Source organism: Tiliqua scincoides, chromosome 1, assembly GCF_035046505.1.
Source record: "Tiliqua scincoides isolate rTilSci1 chromosome 1, rTilSci1.hap2, whole genome shotgun sequence".
NCBI lineage: Eukaryota > Metazoa > Chordata > Lepidosauria > Squamata > Scincidae > Tiliqua > Tiliqua scincoides.
The window spans coordinates 248557513-248571153 of NC_089821.1; the positions used below are offsets into that span (position 1 = coordinate 248557513).

General features: G+C 45.5%; 1 protein-coding gene across 2 annotated transcripts in view; it reads right to left on the reverse strand.

Annotated features, from left to right (window-relative positions):
- EPHX1 (epoxide hydrolase 1) overlaps positions 1–13641 on the reverse strand; it is a 36622-nt gene that overhangs the window by 8913 nt on the left and 14068 nt on the right. Inside the window, exons 2-4 of one of the 2 annotated variants that reach the window (XM_066611667.1) lie at positions 6725–6912; positions 4145–4325; positions 1881–2108 (exon numbers count right to left, since the gene is read on the reverse strand). In XM_066611667.1, the coding sequence (XP_066467764.1) occupies positions 1881–2108; positions 4145–4325; positions 6725–6907 (592 nt within the window). In that variant the 5' untranslated portion in view covers positions 6908–6912. The remainder of the gene's footprint in view (positions 1–1880; positions 2109–4144; positions 4326–6724; positions 6913–13641) is intronic. The other variant, XM_066611668.1, reaches the window with a different exon arrangement.

Genomic DNA, 13641 nt, shown 5'->3' on the forward strand with positions numbered 1-13641 from the left:
TTCCCTACTGTACAACTTGAGGTGGGACCACTCAAGGGGGATTTTAAAATGGAACAATAAGACATCACAATGCCAATGAAGCTGAGGGTGCAACACAAACTGCATGTTTGCGCCTCTTTGAGAGCCGGCTGGGCTGGCGTAGGGACGCATGCCATCCCCCAGAGCTTGAATCCAGCACTTACGCCGACTTGAAAGGGGAGGCTTGCCAAGCTCAGCTGACATAAGGGTCCGCGGAGGGCAAGTGGAGGCAGGGCAGAGGTGTTCTAGGGAGAGGGGAAGGTGGTTCCAGGGAAGGGGGAGGGTGGGCAGGCAGCAGGAGGCGGCGCCAGGACCTGGCAGATATGCCAGATCCCAACCCTGTTCCCCGAGCAGTGTGGAGCAGCTGCAAGCCACTCTGCTCTCCTCAGACTTATACCACCCCTGGAGGTGGCGCAAGTCCAAGGACATCCATTGGGGCTACAGTGGCTTACCCAGAGACAAGGGGAAGAGGTTCCACTTACCTTCAGTTGAGCCACTTTGGGCCCCTGTCTTGCGCTGTATACAGCACAGGCCTTCTGGCCTGCCTGTCCCAGCACAAGATAGGATGGCGTTGAGATATACTATTAGACACCTTAGTCAATCAGGAAAGAGGTTGCATCAAGAGCTGTTTAATATCCCTTAACTATAGCATGGTATTGGAAAAAGCAGATATACAGTCAAATGAATGTCTATACCACTGATGTCCCTAGTTTCTACCTTCAGACTGACTTGTCTGCTTGGTATCCATGATACCCAAGATTCCACAGCCTGTTCTAAAGTATGTACTCAGCAGGGGAGATGTCTTGTTCTAGTATTTTAATTATTGGAATTTTCTTTGTTTAGTTTTATTTTTGATTATTTTATATTATTGATGTTTAGATCTTTGCATTTTTAATAGTGAATAAGCCTATTTGGGGCAGAAAGGTGGGGCAAAAACCGACAGATAAATACATTCATACTTGGTTCATATGGAGTGCTGGCTGCAGGACAGCTTGAGGCCAATTTGGGCCCTGCTACTAATGGGCCCCCATGCCAGGCAACAGGCGGCACTTGCCTGAGTCTCCGAGATCACTTCCAGACAGTGTCGTACCAAGCTGGCAGAAGAGGCACTGCCTGGACCAAGCAAGCACTTGCAAAGCACAAATGTTCTGCCTGGTCCCAGAGCTAGCGCCGACCTTAGAACAATCTGACCAAATCGGGCCATGCACCTGGAGGGGCCCTGTGCTGTAGCAGTGAATGGAGTGGACCGCAGCCAGAACCTCACTCTATAGCAGACGCTCCAGCCCTTCCACCTGCCCCTGCATCCAACTGGCTCAAAATTGCCCCCCTGACATCACATCACTGTCAGCTACTTCCAGTTGCCATGCTTTGCATGGGGCTCCATCAGCCCTGGGCTCACTGCTGCAGCTCATTCTGGTGTAAGCCCTGCACGGGGGTGGGGGTCCTGTAAAAATTGGGTCCCACAGCTCCTTGCTGCTGACTGTGTGCCCTAGAACACATATTGTTCCTCACCTACAGCCATGCAATGCAGGGAAAGTCTGGCCAAACAGTTTTGCAAGAAAGCTTGACTACTATTCCTAATCTTCTTATGGAAAAACCTCCAATACACTTCTGAGGACATTTTTTACACTTCAGAGGAACTCCAGGGCTCTCTAGAACACAAGCAGAAAACCACAGGCCTCTGCAAGGCTTAAGAAGTAGGCAAACAGCCAGGAAAAGAGACATGATGGTGTGTGTACTTACATATATGGAACAGATTCCACAACCCTAATCTGCAGGGGTAGTCCAGAAGAAAACCAATCAGTTCACTCAGCAAGGGGAACAGCCGTATCTGAAGCAAGCAGCGATATGAAACAACATACCTTTCTTGTGAGGTGCCTCTGAGAAGCCATACCCAGGGATGGAAGGGCAAATGATTTCAAAAACATGCTTATCGCTCAGGCCGTGACTTGCAGGGTCCGTCAGGAGAGGAATGATTTTGTAAAATTCATAGACTGACCCAGGCCAGCCATGAACCATCAACAATGGCTTTGCAGATTGGCCTTGGGGCAAGTGTGCAGGTTTGACATGAAGAAAATGGATATCAATTCCTGCAGAAAGGAAACACACGCTGTATTTTCACTGTGGCCTTGGGTGACTCACTATCATTACCCTGAGACAGTGCAGTGTGATGGTTAGAGCATTAGATTAGAACAAGGAGCACTTAGGATCAAATTCCCACTCAGATACGATGCTCACGAGGTTCCCTTAGGCTAGTCACTATTTCTCAGTCTAGCCTACCTCACAGAGTCATTGCAAGGATAAGATGCAAAGGGAGCTAACCTACTTGCTAGGGTTGCTGAAACGCTAAAAATGCTGGTCCAAGGCCCAAACCATATTTGCAAAAAATCCACGATGAGCATTTTCCATGGAAGAAGCGTATGTTAGGATGCAAAACTCAGGAACAATCAAGAAGCAAGGATATGCTATTTGGAGCCTGCCCACCCCTTCCTTGTACGTACAAAGATTGCTGCATGCAGTTGCTCTGGACTCTGCCCCTCTTCTGTTTATAATAAGCATGATCAGGGAATGCTGCCTTTTTGTTTCAAACAGAAGATAAGCAGACTGAAGAGGCTGCACAGCATGCGCTTTGTAAAAAAAAACCCGAAGGAGGTGGTGGAAGCAGGTCTGCTTATTTGCCCTCCCACCCTCCATGGGAGGAGCATGCAGGAGCAGAGGTGGCAGTGGGTGGCAGATTCACTCGGCAGGAAGGCAAGCACTGCATCTGGTCTCATGCCGCACAACAGAACATATCTCTTCACCACTCATTGCTCTCCCAATCCATGAGTTTGGATTCTTCCATGAGGGTTTTTGAATGAGTGCCTCCAAAACCCACATGGTTCTCAATATTTATGAAAATGATAAGCAAGATTGATTGATTATACCCCGCCTTTCTATCCCAACTCCCAGTAAGGAGGCTTACAAATAAAACTATACTGAAAACATTGATTTTATTTATTCACACACACACACTTAAAAACAATAATACACAATAAAACTTGGATTCTGATTAAAATACTTCCATAAAAAAGTGTCACCCCCCCCGCAGCGTCAGCATAAAATGGTTTCCCTGAATAAAAAGGTCTTAAGACCCCACTGAAAGGACTCTAAAGAGGAAGCTGTTCTCAATTCCAGGGGGAGATAGATGGCATCCTAGATGGCTGTTGGCAGAGCCCTTCTTTGCCAAAGCTCCTTGTCTTTGGCTTTAAGGGGTAGCTGTCTTTCCCCTTTGCTTTTGCTTGATCATATTTGCTTAGGATGGGGGGGGGGGTAGAGTGGAAGCCCAATTCTCTTCCTGCTGAAGAGAGGGGGAAGGTGCCATATGTTTATATTAGCCTATGAAAGCCTACTCTGAAGTTCCATTGTATTCAGTGAGACTTATTCTCAGGAAAGTAAGTATAGCAGTGGTTCCCAACCTTTACACAAAAGTAAGGGAACCATTTATTACCTGCAGGGCTGGCACAAGGGTGGGGAGATGGAGACTTGGCAGCAACAGTGCTTCCGGTTTTCATTATGTTTGCAAAAGTGGGTCACAACTGCTTCAGGAAGCCGTTCTAAGTGCTGGGAGTCCCACAGAGGCTCCCCTCTGAAGGCCATAGCAACCCCTGGTAAGTGAAGAGACCCCCTTTTTTTCTCGGTGGTGACATAATTGCAGAAGTGCCACTGCAGCCATCATTGCAGTCCCTGCTTGTTGCAACACCCCTTAAGGTAGAATTTGTTGTTTTCAGTTGCTGGGGGGAGGGGTCATAAGTCCCAAGATGGGAAACACTGGTGTATAGGATTGCAACCCAAATTTTGGGGAAAGAGGCTTGCAATTTATTTTTTAAATTACTGCTGCTCCACTTGTATTGGAGTCTTCTGCTGCCTCCTGGGGTGGGGCTCCCTTCACAGAGAGACTATCTTCCAACAGATAAAGACACAGGTGTGTGTTGATCCAGCTTTTGGAAGCAGCAACTTGTTGTTGGGCTGGGGCATTTTTAGATGCATTGGGTGCCTTTGTTTTGTGTGCACAAAGAGTTAAAATTTCATTGGACAAAAAGCCCCCTGGGTCAGTGGGTGTTTCAAAAGATCAACATTAGCAACAAACCTTCAATCTTTGTTTTGAACTGTGGGAATGTGTTGAGAACCTCCACTTGCTTCTTCCAGTTGAACTCATTTCTCCAATAAGACACAACCTTTTTAAGATAATTGTGGTTAAACCCATAACGAAAGTAACTGTCCTCCAATGGCTCGGTGAATCTAGCCTGATCAAGTCTTCGGTGCAGATCCTAGAACACAACAAAGGGGGACAGAGGAAAAGGAAAAATGATGCAGCGAAATGAGAGTTGTATACTTGTGGCAGTAATATTTAACACAAAACGAATCCGACACCTCCATGGGGAAGAATCCCATCCCAGTAAGCTTCTAACCTTCATTTGTTTAGTGGCTTCTGGGGTGTTTTCAGACATACAGCTTAGTCCAGAATTGCCACTCTTTTTCACTTACTTTTTGCGAGGCATCCACAGGATATTGTCAATGTAAAGTTGTTTCCTGTGTCCTCCTTTTGCTCTTTCCACCTCCCTTCAAAATTCCAAAAATCCCATTTCAGGGGTCAAAGAACGAAACAGGAGTGCTGTCTCCTGAGCTGAAGATGCTTTGGACTCTTGTTTTTTTCTTCATTTTTAGATAGCGTAGTTTTGATGTGTCCCACATTGCTTCAAGCAGGGGATTGGACTAGGTGGCCCTGAAGGCCTCTTCCAACTCTAGGATTCTGTAAGTAACATTTGGGGTGACTGAGCCTTATAGTCACATCTCTTCACTGCTGCAACTGGGAGCACCTTCACCATAACATTGTCAGGCATCATCAGGTGTCATTTCAGCAGAGCCTAGGAGAGGGAGGTAAAGGGGGTAATTTGTACCTGGGCCCAGGGTCAAAAAGGGGGCCCAGAAGCCAAAGGAGGGGGCCCAGAAATTTCCTGAGAGCTTACAATTTCCTGTCTACTCAAACTTGTTGCCCGCACAGGATGTTGGCAACACTACCACAACTAGGGATGTTGGGGACACTACTGATGACACATGGGTTGGTAGACAAGGGCTCCTTGGTTGGTAGTCCAAGGGCTAGACTTTTCCAGCTGTCTCTACCCTCCCCCACCCTGTTGTGCCCCTCCCTGCCCATATTCTGCTTGCCCATCACCACTCTCCTCGGCTCTGTTTCACCCTTCCCCCTTTGCAAAGGGGCCCAAAAGAAAATTTGTATCCCTTGATAAAATTCCTCTCAGAGACCCTGCATTTCAGCAGCATGTTGACTGATTTTTAGATTGGTATCAACACTATATCACAAGCGTATGCTGAGCAGACACTTGCATAATAGTCCTCAAGGGTAACTGCCCTTTAATATATAACAACAAGGGAATCATGGGGTTAAGAAGCAGTTAGAGTGTAGATGGCAGTGGAAGAAAAACCATTTCAGGGAATGACCAATAAAAAGTTGTTTCAACTTCAGGAAATGTAGGAACTATTTCAAGGTGCAGAATTTGGCTGACTGAGGGCTGTAACTTTAAGCACACGTTCTGTGCATGCCCAGAACCAAAATGACAGCAAGTATACCTTTAACTACCATCTCCATGAGTGTGGACAGAACATGCCTGGATGTGCACCCAAAAAAAAACATCCAATAGCCACCAGAGTGCAGAAAACCAGGTGCAAGTTTGGAGGATATCGAAAGCAGAAAAGCAACCACAGGGTAGTGCCAAGAGTCCTTGACCTGGAAGCACTCGTCACTTCTGCAAAACAGCTCGTTTGATAAGGTTACTGTCTGTGCTCCCTTCTTGTCCTGTCACGGACAGTCAAACCTAACTCTGCTTTGCATGGTCTTAATGTGCATATGGGGAAGAGGAGACAGCATGCAAGCAGGAAAATGAAGCTCCAGTGTGTCCTGTAAAACCCTTTCATTCATTCAATAGTAACAAAAAATCCTATACGCCCCCCCAAATTACATTCTCAGTAGACACAACAAAAGCTTCATGCAGGGTGGCAATATTTAGGGCCTTCCCATGGGATATTTTTGTGTGTGTGAGAGGGGAATGACAATAACTGGTATACCTCCTTCTCATTGTCCTGCTTACTTCTGAGTAAATATGCATAGACTTGCACAGTAAAACATTTACATTTGTTTGAGACATGCTGCATATAAAAATGTACACACATTTTAATTTGCTTTATTTCATACACACTACATTGCAGAAAGCCTGAAACTCAAACTTCTAAGGGAAGCAATTGAGGAGGTATCCCAGAGTCAAAAATTTTAGCAGTGTATAGACATCAGTGGGGAACATTTCAAACATTTGGTCTAATTAACTAACTGGGCAAAGTGATTGTTTCTGGGTACACCATATGAAGTATAAGTATGAATCAGCATGATAAATTGTCACTATAAAGCGTGTATAGCCGCCCTGGGTCCCTTTGGGGAGAAGGGCGGGATAGAAATAAAGTTTATTATTATTATTATTATTATTGTGTACATTTTCTTGAGATGTCCTGTAGATCTGGATAGAGATTTAGGTTATATCTAAGCACAGTATTTCAATACAAGTTCTACTGAACTATTTTTCAGAAAAGCACAGTTAGGACTGAGCTGTGAGCCTAGTATTCTCTGCAGTTTGCATGTCTTCAAGAAAGAGCTTCTTACATTTATTTCAGCCTCTGAAGCTTCCACCTTGAAAGGATGTATGGCCGTATCTTCTTCAGAGTCAGGCTTCTGTCCTCTGCCCCACCATCCATCTCCCATAGACAATGTGTCCTCCTTTTTCTTGGTTATATAGAGATAGATAATTGCCCCCAAGACCACAGCCCACAGTATTTCAAGCAACATGATGACTGCAAAAGAAAAACATAAATCACAATATTAAAAGACCATCTTGTCTAGAGATACTGCAATTTTTACTGTATTATCAGGCATAAATATCTGTATTTACTGTACAGAAGGGTTGATGGATATCACCTTTTTCTGGATATTAGAACATTATACCCGACCTCATGGGTAACCTCTCACCAAAACACTCACCATACCACCAAACAAAGTTATTTGTCACTATTTGCAGCAGCCCGCAGGAGTTCTGAACTCTTGCAGCCACTTAGAACTGCTGCTGGTTAATGGAATAGTGAAATATAATGGGGTTTTTTAGCCAATTTTTGATTCATAGAGCTTTCTGGATTGACCACCATCAGATATCGCAACATCTACAGTATCTGTCTTTCCAGAAAGGAACGCAAGGCAAAAATCTCAAGAACGAGGCTCAGACAACATTAAATATGCATACAAATATCAACATGTTGGGAGTGTATAAAGTGTATATATAGGATGGAGGAGCTTGAGAATCTAAGAGACCTAAAGTGTCAGATATAATGTATAAAACTAAAGAGTGTGAGAGAGAAACAAGGTGCTTATAGGCAGGTGGAGTGCACCAGGCTTTAAAAAAAAAAAGACAAAAAAATTTCCATAAAAGTGAGGCAAATGATTCAAGAGGGAAAAAGCTATGAAGTTTTTATTTTATGAAGCTGTCTCGTACTACGTCAGACCATTGAACCATTTAGCTCAGTATCACCTACTGATCATCTATTGGCAGTGGCTCTCCAGATTTTCAGGCTGAGTTCTGCCTCATCGCCTGCTGCATGATCCCTTTTTCTGCTGGAGACGTCCAGAATCAAAGCTGGACCCTTCTGCATGCAATGCATGAGCTCCACCACTGAGCTGAGTAGCCAAACCACCATAAGGGACAATGTATTTTTCCTTAAATCAGCACATATTTTGTGGGACACTTAACATGAATATTTTGTACTTGAAAGCTATTGGGGCAGAATATGGGATGAAAAGTGAACTATAAAAGCTAATTGCTGATCTAAATCACACAAAAAGCAGCCAACGCTGAAATATAGGCATCCCCTAGTATAGAGGTGATCAACTTTCTCAGCAAGCATGCAACATTTCAAATCCAAAGTTTGAGAGACAGGTTAAAGACCGTGCAGGTTGGACTATGCTGTAGCTATGCCTGTAGACTCTCCTGGCCTTAGCCAACTGTGACAGATGTGTGATGTGGAGTGGAACATTCTCTGTGATGAAAATTTACCACTGCTATATTTTTCTATCGAAAATCTTTTATGTCTAAAGATACATAGTTTTGTAAAATTGGTAGGCTTGGCTACACATAGCCACTTGGGTTTGTCCAGCACAATCTCCAGCTTCTTCCTGTGCAGCAGCGCTATCCAAATTTACCTTCATCACAGTGCCCTCTATGCTGCAGACAGAGTACTTGGATCCAGGAAGTGGCAATGTCACATGACGCAATGATGCCATCGCCAGTTACTTCCAGTTGGTGATCAAGGAACAGAGCTAAAATGGCGATAAGAAGCTTAGGGTAAGAAGGTGGGTCCTTCAAGTGATGAAAACCTCAGGCACAGAGCTCTGCCTGCTCAGCCTCTTCTTGCAATTTTCAGCACCATGTTGGGTCCAAAGGTCTTGCGCCAACCCTGCGTGTTCACTGTGCCACCACCAGGAGCTGTGCTTCACAGACTGGGGACCACTGCTGTAGAATGACAGATCTCTATGCCATGCTACAAACCCCCTTCTCTTTCATACTACTGTGTCTACAGCAGAGTTTATCTAGGGAAGAGAATAAATTCAAATGTGCACATAATCCAAAAGCAGATTCCAACCAATTTCGATCAATTATTTCCCCCCCCCAAAACCCACATCAGTGGTCAGTGCAGGTTAGCCACCCATGCTCTAGAACAGGGGTGTCGAAGCCCCGGCTCAGGGGCCACTTGCGGCCCTCGGGGACTCCCAATCCAGCCGGGAGGGAGCCCCCAGTCTCCAATGAGCCTCTGGCCCTTCAGAGACTTACTGGAGCTCATGCTGGCCCAACACAACTGCTCTCAGTGCGAGGGCAACTGCAACCTCTTGCATGAGCTGTGGGACAAGGGCCCTCTCCACTACTTGCTGTTTCACATCTGTGATGTAGCAGTAAAGGAAAGGTTGACCTTGCTTTGTGCAAGTCCTTTTATAGGCCTTGAGCTACTGCAAGACCTTCATTCATTCATATAAGTTCCATCTCTAATATATTCATTTATGTAAATCTATTCAAATTTTAAATGTAAATTGATTCTTTTCCCAGCCCCCGACACAGTATCAGAGAGATGATGTGGCCCTCCTGCTAAAAAGTTTGGACAACCCCGCTCTAGAACAACAGAAAGTAACACAACCATTACAGGCCACATTTGCCCACTAAGGCAAAGGTTCTCAAACTGTGAGTCGCGACCCACTTGATTCTGGCAAAATGAGCTGGGCGGCGCCATCTTGGATTCTGGCAGTGGGTGCCGGCACTTTCCAAGACTGCATCAGTCATGTATGGGAGAAGCTTCTCTCCCTCAGGGTCTAAAAGAGCGGCATGCACAGGCGCAAAGGAGTGAGGCAGCACCTGTTTCATTTCTCCAGTGAGGATGGCTGTGTTGGCAGAGCAGAGCCTATCTCTTGAATTTCAGGTGGGAGTTCCTTCTCCGCCCCCCTTGCTTCAGATGGGCTCCTTTGCAAAGCTTCTTGCACAAAGTTTGAGAGGGAGGATTCAGGGCTGAGAAAAGCATCTCCCTCCCGTGAAGGATTCACTTGGTGAAAGTTTTGATGTGCAGCAAATACAGAAACTAAAGCACTGAGACACCCAGGAGAGGGAGGGGTGGAAGAACTGGACTGAGCATGTGGGTGATCTGCAGGGCTAGGTGAGTTGGAAGACTCCCATCTTATAGGTGTGTAGACAAGTCTGGTTTTGATCTATCTGTAGGAGGCTTCGGGTTAGTTATTTAGTGCCATGAACACTGATGGGCATATTCAAAATATATCAGTGCCATGTTCAACACTAGCTGGAAGAAAGCACACCCTTCACACACACCTCATTACAAGAAGTATATTGAATTTTACAGGTGGAATACTTGGTAGCAATGGTAGCATGGGACAGAGAACTGGAAAAGCTTCTGTGCTGGAATGTTTTCTCTTTTCATTTGAAGTTTATGAGTTCCTAGGTGACAACTTAACTTCCAGCAGGAAGCAGGAACTTCCTGCTTAATGACATCACTTCCGGCACTGGCATCACAGTGATGTCACTTTCTGCTTGATGATGTCACTTCAGGGCATGACATCACTTCCTGGTTAATGACATCACTTCTGGTGGGCCCCAGACAGATTGTCATCATGAAAAGTGGGACCCGGTCTAAAATGCCCAAGAACCACTGCACTAAGGTTTTTCTTTCAGCTCATGCAATAGATTTTACATAGCTTTCCAACTAGCATTATCGTCCAGCCCCAGAAGGGATGAGAAAGCAGGCTGAAGACTTCATATACATTAAGTAGTTGGGACCAGTTGCCTACCATTGCTCTTAATTTTAGAATCTGAAAGAGGAAAGGGAGAAAGAAAATCACAACCTAGATAGATGTTCTTCATGTATACATACAGTGCCCAGTTTTAACATGGTGCAAAAGAAGAGCCAGTGAAATGCAGTGGTTAGACACAGTGTCAGACAAGAATCAGGGAGTTCCAGGTCCAAATCCCCACTAACCCATAAAATTCATTGGGTGGCCTTGGATGAGTCACCATCTCTCAGCCTAAACTACCTGACAGAGTTGTTGTGAAGCTAAAATGGGGAGGTGAGGAAAAACTGTGTACGTACTCTGAACTCCTTGGAAGGACGGGTTATTTTAAAAAGTAGCAAATTGATCATAACCCCATGTACACCTCTATTTCAATGTGCATTTAACACCACATTCAAAAATTACTGAATCATCCTATCAAATTCATTTTTAAAATGCTTTGTGCTTCCACTGAACAAATGCACAGAATAGGTTATCTTTAATGTTTAATCTTTTTGAGAAACTTTTTAAATCTAAGAAATATGGAGGTGGGTGAGATTTTCTTTTTTATGAGCATCACATTTCAAAGCCCCTCAATGTCTTGGGAATTATTAATTATTTCAGATTTTTCTGTAGGGCAAGCATTGTTTATAACACATTCCGCTGCCCCCTCTCTCTTGGGCTACAGCGTTGTTTCAAAGAGTTAATTCAAGGCTTTGAAATGGCTCTGGAGGCATAAATAAAATATTCACTCAAAGAGAAAATGGTTGCATTTCTCACTGTGCTTAAGAGCATTGGTGCCCCACTGAATTCTACTTGTTAATAACCCAGGAGCAGCAAAGTCCAACAGACTGCCAAGAGATGTGCTAACGACTACTGGCTCCAGCTCTGTTCCGAGATAAAAATAGCAGCTGACACGGGCAACATCAAGGGGATGTATGACGGTATCAAGCAGGCCCTAGGTCCAACACAGAAGAAAATTGCCCCTCTGAAGTCTGCCACAGGCGAGGTGATCCAGGATCGGACGCAGCAGATGGAACGCTGGGTGCAGCACTACTCTGAGCTATATTCCAGAGAAAATGTAGTCACCAAAGAAGCGCTGAACAACACTGAGTGCCTGCCTGTGCTGGAGGAGCTTGACAGTGAACCAACCCTAGAAGAACTTCACGTGGCCCTGGACTCCCTTGCCTTTGGCAAGGCACCTGGAAAAGACAGCATCCCTGCTGAAGTCCTAAAGTGCTGCAAAGAGATCATTGTCACTGAGCTGCATGAAACCCTCTGTCTTTGCTGGAGAGAAAGTGGAGTACCTCAAGACACGAGGAATGCAAGCATCATCATGCTGTACAAGAACAAAGGCGACAGGGGTGACTGCAACAACTACCGCGGCATCTCTCTCCTTAGCATTGTAGGAAAGCTGTTTGCCCGAGTTGCACTAAAAAGGCTCTAGGTACTTGCAGAGAGCGTCTATCCAGAATCGCAGTGTGGATTCCGAGACAACAGGTCCACCACTGATATGGTATTCTCCCTTAGACAACTGCAGGAGAAATGTAGGGAACAACGACAGCCACTCTTTATAGCCTTCATAGATCTCATGAAGTCTTTCAACCTGGTCAGCAGAGACGGCCTCTTCAAGATTCTCCCCAAGATCGGATGTCCACCCAGGCTCCTCAGCATCATCAGATCTTTCCACAAGGACATGAAGGGCACTGTTGTCTTCGATGGCTCCACATCAGACCCCTTTGACATCTGAAGCAGAGTGAAGCAGGGCTGTGTTCTTGCGCCAACCTTGTTTGGGATTTTCTTTGCTGTCCTGCTGAAGCAGGCCTTTGGAACTGCAACAGAAGGCATCTAACAAAGTCCATGACTTTGTGTACCTTGGCTCAACGATCTCCGACACTCTTTCTCCCGATACCGAGCTAAACAAGCGCATCGGTAAAGCAGTTACCACGTTTTCCAGACTCACAAAGAGAGTCTGGTCCAACAAGAAGCTGACGGAACACACCAAGATCCAGGTCTACAGAGCTTGCGTCCTGAGTACACTTCTGTACTGCAGTGAGTCACGGACTCTTCGTTCACAACAGGAGAGGAAACTGAGCGCTTTCCACATGCGCTGCCTCCGACGCATCCTCGGCATCACCTGGCAGGACAAAGTCCCAAACAACACAGTCCTGGAACATGCTGGAATCCCTAGCATGTATGCACTGCTGAAACAGAGACCCCTGCGTTGGCTCGGTCATGTTGTGAGAATGGATGATGGCCGGATTCCAAAGGATCTCCTCTATGGCGAACTCGTGCAAGGAAAGTGCCCTACAGGTAGACCACAGCTGCGATACAAGGACATCTGCAAGAGGGATCTGAAGGCCTTAGGAGTGAACCTCAACAGGTGGGAAACCCTGGCCTCTGAGCGGCCCGCTTGGAGGCAGGCTGTGCAGCATGGCCTTTCCCAGTTTGAAGAGACACTTGGCCAACAGTCTGAGGCAAAGAGACAAAGAAGGAAGGCCCATAGCCAGGGAGACAGACCAGGGACAGACTGCACTTGCTCCCGGTGTGGAAGGGATTGTCACTCCCAAATCGGCCTTTTCAGCCACACTAGATGCTGTTCCAGAACCACCATTCAGAGCGCGATACCATAGTCTTTCGAGACTGAAGGTTGCCAACAACGTAATAACCCAGGGTACAACCACACAAAATGTGATACTCTATGGAGATCTTACACTTCAGACACACAGGGAAAGGTCAGTTCCTAGTCTGAGAGTGCTCCAATTGAAGTTCTAGCTTAATTACCATCTCAAGGAGGCTCTGCTTGCTTGGCAGTTCACTGCAGGAAAGATAACTAAGGGCATTTTCACACACAAAGGTTTCAGTAGCCTCAGAGTTCCTCTTTGACCCTATCTGAAACCACTTCTTATCAAAAATTCAGCAAAAAATAAAAAAATAAAAAAAAATAGGGAGGGGTGGGGGGGATAATCTCTCTTAATAAATGCTTACATGGAGACAGGTTTTAGAGAAAATGGAAGAAAATGATTGGCAGAACAGTAACAGAAGACATATTGGCTCAAATACTTACTTTGGAGCTCAAAAGCTTCATTCTGTTTTAGCCTTACAGAGAATCACTATTAAGTACCTAACAACTGCACTACAACTTTATACACCTCATAAAGAAATACAGGTGGTGCCTTGGTATCCCGTGAGGGATTCATTCTTGGACCGAA